At 31.2% G+C, this 15,397-nt stretch overlaps 1 protein-coding gene across 1 annotated transcript in view; it reads left to right on the top strand.

Moving 5' to 3' along the window:
• The window catches only part of ASZ1 (ankyrin repeat, SAM and basic leucine zipper domain containing 1), a 57,292-nt gene extending 42,827 nt beyond the window's left edge, over positions 1–14,465 (top strand). The window contains exons 9-14 of the mRNA XM_008581068.1: positions 665–740; positions 1,724–1,780; positions 2,678–2,787; positions 9,476–9,581; positions 10,668–10,781; positions 14,025–14,465. Of these exons, the coding sequence (XP_008579290.1) occupies positions 665–740; positions 1,724–1,780; positions 2,678–2,787; positions 9,476–9,581; positions 10,668–10,781; positions 14,025–14,177 (616 nt within the window). The 3' untranslated portion in view covers positions 14,178–14,465. The remainder of the gene's footprint in view (positions 1–664; positions 741–1,723; positions 1,781–2,677; positions 2,788–9,475; positions 9,582–10,667; positions 10,782–14,024) is intronic.
• Positions 14,466–15,397: the final 932 nt, after the last annotated feature.

Raw genomic sequence — 15,397 nt, 5'->3', positions numbered from 1 at the left:
TGCTATTTTAAACTTTTACAGGCATTTTTAAATGTCACTTAGAAATGTCTGGACTGTAAGTGCTTTGTTCTCCAGAATTTCAGAAAATTTTTATTTATTTTTATGTACTAACACTCCTGATAACTTTGACTTAAAATGTAAACTTTAAATAAAATACCAACAGTAGTATTTCTTTCCAAAGTCTTCTGAGATTATGTTAGTATTCAAAACAATACCAGACCTTACTTTCTAATTCTTTTCAGCACATTTGTAATTTTATAAGTTAAAATTAAAATTTTTTTTTCCCTCAACACTGTTATTAGTACATGACCACAAACCATTGTCTACTTACCCCATATAAAGTTGTTATTTAATTTTTATATATTGTGATTAAGGAGATTTTTATGTAGAAATTTCACAGAAATACATATTGGCAAATATTTTCATTCTTAGGAAAGATGAGCTATATTTTTCCATCATCATTGTGTCTCTTATATCTTCACTTAAGAAACGTTGCTCATTCCTTTGATGTAGTATAGGTCTGGTGTGTAAATTTGCAAATATATTCTACATGGATTCATTCTTACTCATTCTTATTTTCACTCTCTCTGAAATATAACTATCTGTGTATTGTTTGCGCATTTATAGTCTGCTCTAAAATTGACATTGCTATAAATATGTATAGTTCATATACAGCATTTGGAGATCTGGAAATATTTTTACATGGTCTTGGACTTGAACATATGACAGATGTATTAAAGGTAAGATTTCATATATTCTACAGTGAGTTATGTATATGTTTCTTTGTTGGTTAACATAACATTAATTCATAAGCCTGCCTATTAATTAGTGTCAATTCACTTTTCTCCATAATCTGAAGTGCATCAAAATTCATAATAAGCATTTCAAAAATTTATTATTCTGGAAATTTACAGAAATTAGAATCTGACTGGATTAAACAGCTTTTACCAACTTAATGCCTTTGTATACACCTAAGTTCTTAGTTTGTTTTTGCAGTTGCCGATCTTCCTGTATAAAATATGAGAAGCATGATTTTAAACCAGAGAAACCTGGTATTGCATTCTTGCTCCAATGAGTATTAACTGAAGTATACTACCTAAATATGTCTTTTTTTTAATAAGGATGATAATGCCTAGTGTAAGGTTATCATATACCAAACACTGTCTAGATGCTTTAAGCATACATTATGGGATTTGAGTACGTGACAATTTTCTCAGCTAGATGGGGATGCTGAAGCGGTATTATATTTCTTAAGAGAGTCTCCCCTTAGGAGTATGCACATTCTGTTCAGGCATTTCAGAGTTGTTTATTCAGTACAATCTTGAAATTTCTTCCTGTTTGAAGAAATCTAGAGTAAAACTACGTGTTATTGATTAAGGTTTAATGTGATTCAGTCAGAAATTTTAAGTACTCACAAAATATAATTTCTGTCAAATCTTATAGAACTGCTTTTCTTCTTCCGTAAGCAAATATGAATGGTGGAAATTTTCTTTGAATCTGGAAAACTAGCTTTATTTATATTTTTTTAGGTGAACATAGGTTTTGTGATACTCATTGCTATCTACCCAATTAGTGTAGTTCTGTATCTACATACTCCATCCCCTCTATAATGTTGGAAGTTGTTCAGGAGTGGATCATATAACTAACTTATATACACTTCTCTACTTCCCCTTCTGCTATTTTACTTATATTGAAAAGTGGTGTTTTTTTCCCTTTTCTACAGGAAAGGGATATAACTTTAAGACAGCTTTTGACCATGAGAAAAGATGAGTTTACAAAGGTTTGCATCAATTTCAAAAACTCCAGATATACTCTTTTATGTTTTTTAAATTGCATATTCTTTTATGTTCTGTTTTTAAAATATTAGCGCTACAAACCGTGATTGATCTTTTGTTAGGTTCTTGATTAGATGTGATTATGGATAACTGTCTAAAATCTTATGTTAGAGTTGTGGGTGTTTTTTCTTAAAATTGTCATTTTGAAATGTGAAATTGATTTGTAAAAGTCTTAGAAGTAAGTGGTGTTTTTTTTATGCATGTGGATATGAACATGTATCTTCCAAGTAATGCCTTTTGCTGGGTTCTCAAAGTAATCAAGACATATTATTTTGCCATCTAGTATTATTAAGTAACAATTCAAAAATAGCTGTTCAAAGTATTAGAGATACTTTGATATGTTAGGATACCTAACAAACAGTGATCTTGCTGCATGAACACATTGCACATTGAAATCTTCAGTATCACTAAAAATCAAAATAAGTATACTATTTAGCTAAATCCAGGAGAGAAAATTTAATACTAAAGATAGAATACAAATTTAAAAAGGGCTTTAATTCTCACTTATCACTGATATTTTAAATAATATTTTAAAGGAAAATTTGTTTTACTGTTTTTTGAAAGATTAAGTATTAAAATCTAGTAATTTGTTTTCAGAATTCATCACAATTGCTACATATTGCAAAAAAATTGACTATAGTCACCATATATCTAAATATTTTAATGATGTAACTAATCTTGTCAATCACAGTTACAAGCAAACTGTGCTTTTTGGTATATTGGTTATTTTTCTATTTTTTAAAGATGTGAATTCATCAAGTAGAAAACTCCTTTAGTAATTTTGAATATTAAGTTATTCAAGTATAACTATTTCACTGCACCTTAATATTATTTCCACTTAGAATGGAATTACTGGTAAAGATCAGCAGAAAATTCTGGCTGCTCTTAAAGAACTAGAGGTAGAAGAAATAAAATTTGGAGAGTTACCTGAAGTGGCAAAGTTGGAAATCAGGTAAAATTAACTTACAGGTTTAAAACCAACTTTTTTTTTTTTTTTTAGTTTAATTTTATAATGTCTGAGTCATTTTACTTGATTCTGTCATTTTTCCCATGGAAATAGATTTTGGAATATACTATGTTCTGAAAAGAGATGCACTTTATAAAGTCAATTTTTATAAAGTCATTTTACCAACAAGCAAAACAGTGAATCTTCTTACTAGTGCACAGAGAAAATTTTTTGTTTTAATTTTTCATTGCATCTTGCTAAGTTAAACTATATGAGGAAATTCTGCTCTGTTTCTATTTTTCTGTGAGTTTTTATCATGAATGGTTGTTGAATTTTATCAAATGCTTCTATGCCAAATGATATGATCATATGATTTTTTTCTTTAGCCTGTTGACTTGATAGATTATATTGTTGAATTTTTAATTATTGAACCAGGCTTGCATACCCAAGATTAATCTTATGTTGGGATTAATTGTCAGATTAATGCATTGTTGGATTTGATTTGCCAGTATTTTACTAAGTATTTTCGCATCTAAGTTTATGAGAGGTATTGCTCTGTAGGTTTCTTTTTTGTGCTTTGTCTATTTTTGGTATCAGGGTAATACTGACCTCACAAAATGAGTTTGTAAGTCTTCCCTCCTCTTCTATTTTCTGGAAGAGATTGTGTAAAATTGGTGTTAATTCTTCTTTAAACTTTTTGTAGAGTTTTTCAGTGAAACCATCTGGGCCTTGATATTTTGGGGAGGGGGGAGCTTTTTAATTACAAATTCAATTTCTTTAATGATTATAAGACTGTTCAAGTTAACATCTATTTTATCTTGGCTGTGTTTTGATAATTAGTGCTTGTCAAGGACTTCGTTCATTTCTTCTAATGGTCAGACTTACAAGCTTATCCTTTTGATGGCTGTGGGATCTGTTGTAATGTTCCATTTTATTCGTGATACTGATTTCTGTCTTCTCTCTTTTTATCTGTTAGTCTTGATAGAGGCCTATCAATATTTTTCAAAGAACATGGTTTAGTTTAGTAACTCTTCTCTATTGTTTTGTTTGTTTTGGCGACATTGCTGAATTTCTGATTTTATTTTTTACACTTGAAACATAATTGATTATACATATTTATGAGGTACAGAGTTGACTGGCAGTGTTTGTATATAATATGTGATGATCAAATTAGTATTATTGGCCTGTTCATCGTTACAAATCATAATTATGTTTTGTGTCTCCCTAACTCCCCCTCCCTTTTTCCCACCTCTAGTGACCACAGATATGTTCTCCCCTTCTGTAAGTTCAATGTATCATTATGGTTGTTTTCTTTCTTCCTTCCTCCCTCCTTCCTTCCCTCCCTCTTATGAGTGAGGATATGTGGTATTTCTCTTTATGTGCTTGGCTTGTTTCACTTAACATAATTTTCTCCAAGCTCATCTATGTTGCTGCAAATGGCAGAATTTCATTTCTTTTTATGGCTGAATAGTAGTCTATTGTGTATATATACCACATTTTTTTTTAATCCAGTTGTCCATTGTTGGAGATTTAGGTTGGTTCCATATCTCCGCTGTTGTAAATAGAGCTGCAATGAACATGAGAGTGCAGGTATACTTTCAACATAATGATTTCCATTTATCTGGGTGTATACCCAGTAGTGGGATTGCTGGATTGTACGGTAGTTCTACCTGTAGTTGTTTGAGAAACATCCATACTGTTTTCCATAATGGCTGTACTAATTTTGTTTGTAGTTTCATTGATTTCCACTGTTGTCCTTATTGTTATCTTTCTTTCACTTGCTTTGAATTTATTTTGCTCTTCTTCTTTCTAGATTCTTGAGGTAGATTATTTACTTAAGACATTTTCTTTTTTCTTATGTAAGCATTTAGCCATTTACATTTGCCTCTCAACACTGCTTTACTTGCATTCCACAACTTTTGATATGTCATGTGGTCATTTTCATTCACTTCTTTGTGTATTTTTATTTTCTTGGGGACTTCCTCTTTGACCCATGGATTATTTACAAATAAGTTGTTTAATTTCCACATGTTTAGAGATTTTCCTGTTGTGTCTGTTATTGGTTTCTATTTTGATTCCATTATAGTCAGATAAAATACTTTGTATGATTTCAAGGGCTCAGTACTACGTGACTGATGGCTAAATGGAGATCTAGAGAATCAGGTTTCATAGGTCGAAGCAAATCCCCGAAAATTTAGGATTAAATTTAATAAGAATAAATGGAAAGTCCAAAATTAACTACATTACTATAGGATGGGTAAGACCTAACTTAATACACTAGAAGAATCACTAAGGCTTTTAGTTGATAATTCAGTTTAGGTCAACAGTATTACATGACTAGCTATGAAAAGCTAGAACTCTTAAAGTGCGTTGAGTAATGTAATGTCCAGAATAAGTAAGGTAATATTTTCATTGTACATAATACGTACATCTGAAGTTTTTTGTTTATAGAAGGAATTTAAACATAAGATAGAATAGAAAACCTATAAGGCCTCTTCCACCTTTTAGATTATATGATTGTGAAATAATTTTTGTAAATATTTTTGTGTATAGACATTCCCCTTAGTAAAAACACCGAAATTTTGGAATCCTAAATGACCTATAATAATTGTTTTCCTTCCACTAACTAGGTAATTGTGAACTTCTCCTACTTAGCAGCAGCACCTGATAACCAGCCTATGAAATTTTCTTTTCCTTTTTTTTTAACAATGTCTCTCTTCCCTCTTTGGAGATTTGTGCACCAAATAAGTTTTCCCTCACGCTCTGCCTGTCATTGGACCTGGTCAGGTTAATTACATCTTACTGATTCTCTTTTGCTTATGTAACCTTCTCTTAACTCATTCTTTTAATTTTGTTTGTTCTTTTAATTCTTAGGAAACTCTCTACCCCTCCTCCTGGTTTCATTGTGAGTCAGAAACTAACCATTATCATAAGAACTAAGTATAAGAATAATGCCTGTGCAGAAGACAAATAAAAGGTTTTGCCTCTAGAGGTCTTAAAAGTGTATATGAGTTCCCTATAAGAGATTTCACAAGTATTTTTCTATTTCCTCAGATCCTCTAATGTTACTTTTAATACAATCCTCATATTATTTTCAAATTTTTCATTTTTTTTTAGCTGATTTAAGAGTATAGCAGCAATTTTATTTTTTCACTGTCAATACAGGTATTGTTTTTTTATTTCAGCATATTCCAAGTTGACTTTTTTTCCTCCAGAAATAATGTTATAAATAAAGATTACATATCTAAGATAAAAGTACCATACATGTCAGTGGAGACTTGATTTCTACATATGTATTTTTAACATATTGGGGATTGTAACTATGATTTATCCTCGTATAAATAAATTGGGGCATAAAATATGGGTTATAACATACCTGGCTAAGTTATCAGAATGACCTGAGGAACTAGATGTATATATTAGCTGTATTCTCCATTGCCTGGAACATAACTGTATAGACAAACTTTGTTAAATAAATGGATAAATTAGTGAATTATAATATCCTGTAATACTCACAAAGGCAGTAATATCATCACTAATAAAGACTATCTAAAACTAACATTGCAACTATCATAAACTTAATTAAACATATAAACAATAGATTTCTACAGCATTTTATAATTTACAGAAGTCTTCCAGGGAATAATTTGATCCAGATTTCTTAAAAACTTTATTACGTAGCTTAAATTATAGACATTTGCCAGAGTAAAATTGCCATTTCCCCATTCCTTTTTCTTAATTTATCTCCTTATAACAAGTAGATCTGTACTCAAAATAATGGCTCATCATGGTTTCATAATAACGTTATAGCTCTTAAATATTTAAATGCATTGTGAAGGATTTCAGATGTAAGGACTTCAAATCAGCAAACCTTCTTGATTGTCTTTGTTCATTTTCTTTACTTTTTTTCATTATTGTTTCTATGAAGGAATATTCTAAGTTCTACATGACTGACTTACAAATTAAATTTTTTAATATTACTTATTTGTATGATGGCAAGGTTGCCTGTATGAATTTATTTTGTGGGATTTAATAGACAAAGAATGTGCAGAATCCTGAATGGTTCACTTATTAAAACTTCTGAATTTTTTAAAAAATAAAACTGGCAGACATATATTCCAGGAATTTGACCTTGTTATTAAATCACAGACTTTGTTTACATGCTGTTATGGAAAAGGTTTTACTTCTCATTTGTTCATAGTCATTCTTTAAAGAAGAAATTAGTCATTAAGTCATAAGAAAACTAACAGCAGGAAAAGTTGAACTGATTGATTATAATCTCCTTGTAATGTGACTTCCACAATTTAGCTACTGATTTATTTTAAGATACTTTCCTTATATGTGTCAACTTTTCTAAAATAATCTCTGTTACAAGAATGCATATGCACACTACATTTACTTTTTTCTGCCTTAGTATGTTTGCAAAATTAAAGAATGCAATTTTAAAATGTTAATACCCATTCCATTACTGCTTGAGGTATTTTGAATAGAAATAATAAATTTTTATTCATGTCCTGAAATTTTCAAATTTCCAACAGTTTCTGCCCAGACGTTTTCTGTGAGCTCTGAGCTACCTGACATCCACTTGAGTGTGTCAAAATTATCTTGAAATTATGTTCATCAATTTGGGGTGGGGGAAACTGCTGTCTCCCAAATGATAAAAATTATATCTATTATTTATAAACATTCTAAAATTGGAAATTCTAAATATTTAACATCACGGAAATGGTTTAATTACATTGCCTCAATATAATTACATTTTCTATCATTAAATTTATTTTGAAACTTAATGTCATTGAAAGATACTCATAATAAGTATAAAAGGCATAGTATAAATGGAACGTGAAGTATAATGTCAGTTGTGTATATCCATAGGAAAAATACTGGAAGTAAATATGTACTATAGGAAAACATTCTGGCAGAAAATAGGAGAGGTCATTATCTTTGAGTGGTAAGATTGTTGATGATTTTAATTTTTTCAGAAATTCTACTATGAGCACATAGTACCTTTATTTGCAGTACCTTTACTTAAAGTATAAATTTTATCTCAATACTTGACTTCACATTTTTAAAATATTGTTGTTTTAGTCTACTTATACTGTTTTATGTTGCAGTAACAAATAACTTCTAAATCTCACTCACGTATAACAGCAAAGTTTATTTCTTAATCACCTATATCATGGGCCAGCTGCAGTGACTCTCCTCCTTGATATTCTGAGAACAGGCTGAGGAAGAGTCCCAATCTAGGACCATGCTGCTCTCATAGCAAAGGGAAAGAGAGATGTCAGAACCAGTCAGTGGCTCTTTAAACTTCTGTTCAAAAGTTACACAGTCACTTCTAGTTATATTTTATTTGCCAAAGCAAGGCACAGGGCCAGGACTTATGTCACTGGGGCATGAAGTATGTAATTCTGACAGGAATGGGCCTGAAAGTAGTTAGCTCAGTAGAAAAGACACGATAATTTGGCTATGTGTAGATGCTGAATCCAAACACAGGTTGATTCTTGACTCAGGAGTCTGTGCTCTTAATTATTATGCCATAATGTTTTCTCTGCATCCCACTACTTTCCCCACAACCTGCCCCCAAATTCAGTTCTCTGCTTGGTGGCACCACCTTCCATTGAAACCAAAAAACTGAGCATCATCCTAGATTCTTTTTTTCCTTTTACATGCAATTCATCACCAAGTTTTCAATTTATTCTCCTAAGTTTCTTAAACTGCCACCCTACCTCCTCCCCCATAAGACTGCCACTGTCAGATCCTCAGTTTAAGCTTTCCTTCATCTCTTGAGTGGATTTTTTCTATTAGTCTTCTAATTTTCTATTTGGTTTTTTTTGTGCTCCTTTAATCCACACTACTCCCCAAATAAACATTCTCATACAAAAATCTGATATTCTACTTTCCTATTTAAAATCCTGTAGTCACTCACATTACCAAAAGGATAAAAATCCAATTTCTTAGTATGTCACAAAAGTTCCTTTAATAAATGGTTACAACCAGTTTCTTCTCTTACTATTTTCCCATAATTTGTCCATAATTTGTCCTTTAGTTATACCTTAGTGACCTACTACCCCATAATTTTGCACCTTCTATTCCTTCCATCCAGAATCCCTCCCTTTTCTTACCTACCTGACAGACTTATTCTTCAGTTTCAGACTCAATTGAAGTATCATCTCTATGAAGTATTTCTAATTCCCTTTTCACATCATACCGTGTGATATTAAATTCATTTTCAGTTTTAGATCTCTCAACTATAAACTAATTTATACTAGTTTATAGTATATCTTATATAGTATATATACATCTATCTTATATCTTGTAGTATGTCTATATATATCTATCTTACAGGTTGTTGGGGTGAATTAAAAGAATAATAAATGTAAAATGATTAGTGCAGTGTCTTCATATAGTAGGTACTCAAATATTGGTTCTTTTGTTTTCCTTCTTCATGTGTGCCTGTGAATAACAATATCATAATTGCGTATCTGCATCTTTTTCTGAGCATTGAGATCCTCAAGACTGGAGACTTGTTTTTCTTCTATACTCAATGCCTATTTCAGTGTTTAATACATGTTAGCTATTCTGTAAATATTTTTGAAAGAATATACTTAATTTTATGAGTGGATTTTGAGTAGCCCAGTAGAATGAAATAAATTGCTCTTATTAGTAATCACTGTTTGTTTCCTTCCTTTAGTGGTGATGAGTTCCTCAACTTTCTTCTGAAATTAAACAAACAGTGTGGCCATTTAATAACAGCTGTACAGAATATCATTACTGAGTTACCTGTAAATTCTCACAAGGTATTCTACAAAAGTTACTAAGTGAAAAAAAAAAGTATAAATGCTGAAGAACATTCCAGATAAGTTCATAATTCAGTAAACAGTATTGATCTGGTAAAATTATATCAGTTTTTCTACAAAATATATATGATCTAAATAAGTCAATTTGTTTAATATTACTTTTCTACAAACTAATTAATAGAAAAATTGTGTTCTCGCCCTCAAGGAAAGGAAAATGAATCAGACCAAAAATTACACTGTTCCATGAATTGAACTTATCATTTGCTCTTAAAGGGGATTAAATTGTTTAAAATATAAAGTGACAGGAGACCCAAGTGAAAGTTGAAACGAAACAGTGTATTGAGTGTTATTAAATAACCATAACAATAAAAGCGTTTTTTAATGAAGGAAATTTTAAATAGAGAAAGTGTAAGTGACCTGAAAAAGCAACTTACTTTATAGTTTTTCATGTTGTTTGGATTTAGCTATTTGTCTACAGTGAAAATTTTTAAATGCATTTGTTTTCTTATAGTTTTTATGTAACACTAATGTGGATATCATGTCATTCTTAAAACTTGCATGAATTGGGGGCCGGCCCGGTGGCGCACTGGATAGTGCGCCGCTTGGGAAGCGCGGCGGCGCTCCCGTCCGAGGGTTCGGATCCCACATACAGACCGGCTCCCGCTCACTGGCTGAGCGAGGCGCGGGAGCAACGCCGAGGCTTGCGATCCCGTTGCCGGTCCCCGGTCCGGTACGGGGGCAACACTGAGGGTTGTGATCCGTTGCCGGACACGGAAAAAAGACAAAAGACAAAAAAAAAAAAAAAACTTGCATGAATTGATTTTTTCACCATTAATATTATTAATACTAGTATTGATCTCCATATAGAAAGTTATATGTACATATATCAAGGAAATACATTCAGCAAGCTGATTTGACCATTTGTATAACATTACTGACATTTTTTATGTTGGGTTTTTCTCTAAATAAAAAATGCTTTTCAGTTATATGATTTAATGTTTAAGAATGTTCTATAATCTTTGTGGATATTAAGTTGTGGAATGTTGTCTCCATTCTTTAAAATGTAACTTTTGAAAATATTAACAGATAGTACTAGAATGGGCTTCTCCCCGGAATTTTACTTCAGTTTGTGAAGAATTGGTTGGTAATGTTGAAGATTTAAGTGAAGAGGTCTCCAAACTAAAAGACTTAATTCAAAAGGTAAATATTTAACATTAAAAAGGAGAAAAAAACTAAGGGAAATTGTTTACAGCAAAATAAGTTAGACAGTGAAGCATTTCTGATAAGAGCAACAAGTGGAACCCTTAAACAAGTGGGAAAAGAACAGTTTCTAAAGAAAGAAAAATATATAGGAAACAAACTTTGTTGGTAATTAAAGAACAGTAGGTCATTTTCATCTTTTCAGTTAGCAGCATTAGAGTTCACCAAAGTGATGTTCTCACATGAGACTGCTGTCACGACCCCTTTCAAAAACAGTTTGGCAAGATGTACCAAGAACCATAAAAATATTTGTATCTTTCAATAGTGCAGTAGCTTATTCCAAAATTATATGTACCATAATTGTCCAATACTAGGAGAAAAATTATGGTATATCTGTTTCTTATAATAATATGCAGCCAGTTGAAAAAAGAGTGAAAATCAAATATAACTTGTTAAAATTATGAAGTTACATTTGTACATTATTAGTTACATGTAAATTTTCAGATGAAAAAATACCAAAGTGAAATATTTATTAGTTCTATTAATGAGATGGGATTGTGGGTGAAATATTCCTTCTGTTATCCTGACTATAATATCTTCTGTCATTTAACTGTTATTTACAGTGTGGGCTTTCTTGGTTCTGTTTTTATACTTGTATAGAAGTATATATCTGGATTTAAGGACAGATGTTGTTTTCCCTTTAAGAAAATTGGCTATAACAAAATATAAGCTGCTGATATATAGGGGCCTTTTCTGAAAATGAAGAATAAAGAAAAATACTTTTAGTTGACTAAAGAACTCACTTTTGAGTTCTTCATGTCTATTTAATAAATAAATTTACTGTCTGTAAAGCTTTTGTGAACTATCTGATATGACAGTTATGTCATATATTAAAATTTTATAGCTTTAACCCATAATTCATTTAATATTTTCATTAATGTTTTATCAGAAAAAGTTATTTTTCTCAAACATGCATATTTCACATAATTTTTCCTTCTAGCTATTAAATATGTATAATCAAAAGGAGTCTTTTAAAGTGAGAAGAAAGTTGTGAATCAAATTCTACAAAATAATTGTGGAAAAATACATTTAAATGGGGAAGTGAGCAGTATGTTTCAAAATTCTTGTGAGAAGTAACTCCTTTCCAGAGAAAGAGGCATTTTATAAGTTGTATTATCTCTGACATTTATTCATTCAACAAATACAAGTGCTTGCCACATGTCAAGCGTCTGTTACACAAGCTAGATAGAGCCTGAACTTACTGACAACACAAAAATTATAGCACTGTTCATCTTTCATCCTGCACTTACTGAGAACACAAAAATTATAGCACTATTCACTATTTCATCTAGAAAAACGGAAGAAAAATTATATTGATTTTATTTAACATGGAGTTTTTCATGAGAATGCATCAGAAATTTGGAAGGATTTGTGTACAGATACTTCCTGCAAAGCATCAACCTTTAATGTTTAGTGTAGGCAATTTCCTTAGACATATTTGCCTCAGGTTTAGTTACCAATTTAGTTTCTCCAAGACAAACTAAATACACAGGGTGGGGGTGGCGGTGGCGGTGTATGGAGAATTGAGATGAAGTTAGAGAGAACCATATTTTTCTAAAATGAATGAAATTATGAAACATTGCTTTAGGGACTGATTGACTAAAACATAAACAATCCAGTCAGGTACCATAATATTTATTTTAATAATACATAACCTATAAAGATAATTTTTATCTTTCTTTAGCCAAATGGAAGTCCTTTTTTCTGTGAACTTCTCTACCTAGAATTTATGTATTTCTGTATAAGGACTAGCCTTGAGAATTCATTTATTAGTCTGTAATAATGGCAGATACAGTTCTTTGAGCAGAAAAGTCTTAATTTTGGAGCAAGCTAGTGGGTTGGTTTTTCTAGATTAGTCTTACACAAGCAGTAATCATCATCATAAGATTTGATTTAGGGAACTGTGAACACTTCCAGGTTTGGAAATATGCTATCATGCCTGTTAAGCTTATATTTCAGAGTTTACCAATATTAAATGAAGGGAATTTTTTTTTTTAAAGGAAAACATGAGTTTTCATGGATAAGTGTATGGAAGTAACAGAGAGGGTGGGAGAGGTCAAGGCTAGACTTTAACACCACATCATTCTCTTTCAACCCAACACACTGACAGGCTCCTGTCAGAAAGGGTCATTTTAAGTAACTGGTTAATAAAAGGAATGATTCAGTAAATGGAACATCAGTGTCAGAAAGGAATCTGTTGCTGAATGAAGACATTTGGAAGTTAGACCAAGAATACAGTATTAATGAGATTGGCATGGAAGTCTGTTTTTCTGCTATAAATTTACAATTAATTTTGCAGGCTTTTTAATTAAATATTTACATTGTAGACTTTAGAGTCATTATTCCTGCTAATGTTGAAAGTATTTATATCACCACTCCAGCACAGGATGTTTCTAGTAAATATCACCCTATAAATGTCCCTGATTCTTTTTATCTTTCAAAGATCTTTTGGTTTCTGCTTATTCTTCTTCTCCTGCTCCACCACCAACAAACATTTCTCTCTCTCTCTCTCTCTCTCTCTCTCTCTCTCTCCTTCTCTTACTCACACACACACACAGTATGTACACATGCACATACATGGTGGGGGCAGCAGCTTCTTGAGCAAGAAATTTTTATTTGTGAAAATTCAGAAGCCGGTTAGGTCATGTACTTTCATTACTGTGAGGTGCTAAAAGTACTTCTTAAGTTTTTGTTGGCATTTATTTGTTCCTGCAACTATATTTAAATAAAGTATTCAACTTCCAGCAATAGCTTGCAATCTTTCAGTTTTGGCTAAATTTCATCTATTGTAGATTTGTTATAAGAATGGCTCACTTTTGGGTAAGATATTGATTGATATTTAATACAGAAGGAAATAAATATCAATTGTCATTCCTCGTAGGTAAAATAGAAACTCTGACATTAAAGGAACTTTATCCCATGACATAAAAACATCATTTGAAAATGTGGTTTATTTTTAATGTAAAACTAATAGTACAATAATAGGATCCTGGTGAAAGAAAGACTGTCTTTCAAGACACATGTGCTCAGTTGAAATCTTCCATGGGAATCTTGAGTTGCTTACATCTAAATCAAGTGAATAACATGAACATTATCATATTTTTAGAAATGAAATGTTAAAAAAGTTTTTATTTTCAGTGTATTGTACATTAACTATTTTCTTTTTCTCATACTTAATATTAGTTGCAAAATGAACGGGAAAATGACCCAACTCATATACCATTAATAGAAGAAGTATCTTCACGGAATGGAAGAATTTTGAAGAGGACAGTTATTACAGTTTGCGGATTTGGGTTTCTTCTTTTCATTTGCAAGCTAACTTTTCAGAGAAAATAACCCTAATATTTATTTTAAGTTATGTATGTACATCTTATTCAAGATACCCAAAGGCATTGCCTTTTACCGTATGTGGTACAACATAACTTTACATTCTTTACCAATACTTCATAGGAAAAATTATAACACAAAGGAGAGTTTTTCTTTAGAAAGTGGTTTGTCAGTTATGACTACAGTTTCTTACATTTTCATGTTAATTTTGATCAACCAGTAAATTATAAGTAATTCTTTAGTTTGATTGTATGACTTTAAATCACATTCAAAATAAAAGTTTTATCTAATATTCATTGACATTTTAAACAGTGTGTTCATTTATCATAGTGAATCTTCTGGAATTTATAAAGTATTTACACATCGATAGCTTTCTTTTAGTCCTTATTTTTCCCTTCCATTTTTATGTGATAAGGAATTTCTTATTGGATTTTTTTAGTTATATCACATGATTAGGAAATTATTAATTTTGCAAGTATTCCAGAGAATGCAAAAGATAAAGGTAAAATGTAAATGTTTTGCATTATGGATTAAATACTTAGAAAATATTTTAAATGCAAAATAAAAAGCAGAAAATTAAGGAATAGTTCAGAAAGCACAAAGAACATTTGAATTTTTTATGTACTTTGGGGTACATATGACGTACTATGTATAACATTCCTGGGGATGTTATAAAAGTGAATGGTATTCGGCATATAATTTCTCATATCTTAAGAAGTAATGTAAGAATTTTTTTTTCAATATCAAAGTTATGATATTCAGATTTTTAAAAGTGAAATTAAAAGGGCAGGCCTAGTTCAACAGGGAATATAATATTTAAATCTTGCTAGACTCAGTGTCAAACAGGTACAGTTGATCTACACTTACTGGAGAGGTAAATATCAAGCAAAGGAAATTGTGGAAAGGAAGAACAGTTTAAGGAATTATAATTAGTAGCAGCTTCTGCTCTTGCTTATACCAAAGCAGCAAGACTTGAATGATCATTCTTATTCTGAGAATATATTCAGCTATATCACTGGAAGGTAATCACACCATGAATTGGTGTCTGACATTTTAAGCTAAGTGCTATAGCTAGGCATATTTTTTTCTAATATTCCCTCACTTAAATCAGTTCAGCATTTAGAACTAAACTGTTAATATGGATAGGAGAATAGACACTTCTAGCACAGATCGTGTTTCACTCCCAGCATAGTGTATGGGCAAATAGAAGGTATTTAATAAATGTTAGT

The sequence above is a fragment of the Galeopterus variegatus genome, unplaced genomic scaffold (genome assembly GCF_000696425.1).
Source record: "Galeopterus variegatus unplaced genomic scaffold, G_variegatus-3.0.2 Scaffold89, whole genome shotgun sequence".
Lineage (NCBI taxonomy): Eukaryota > Metazoa > Chordata > Mammalia > Dermoptera > Cynocephalidae > Galeopterus > Galeopterus variegatus.
This window is presented reverse-complemented; position numbering and strand designations above follow the sequence as displayed.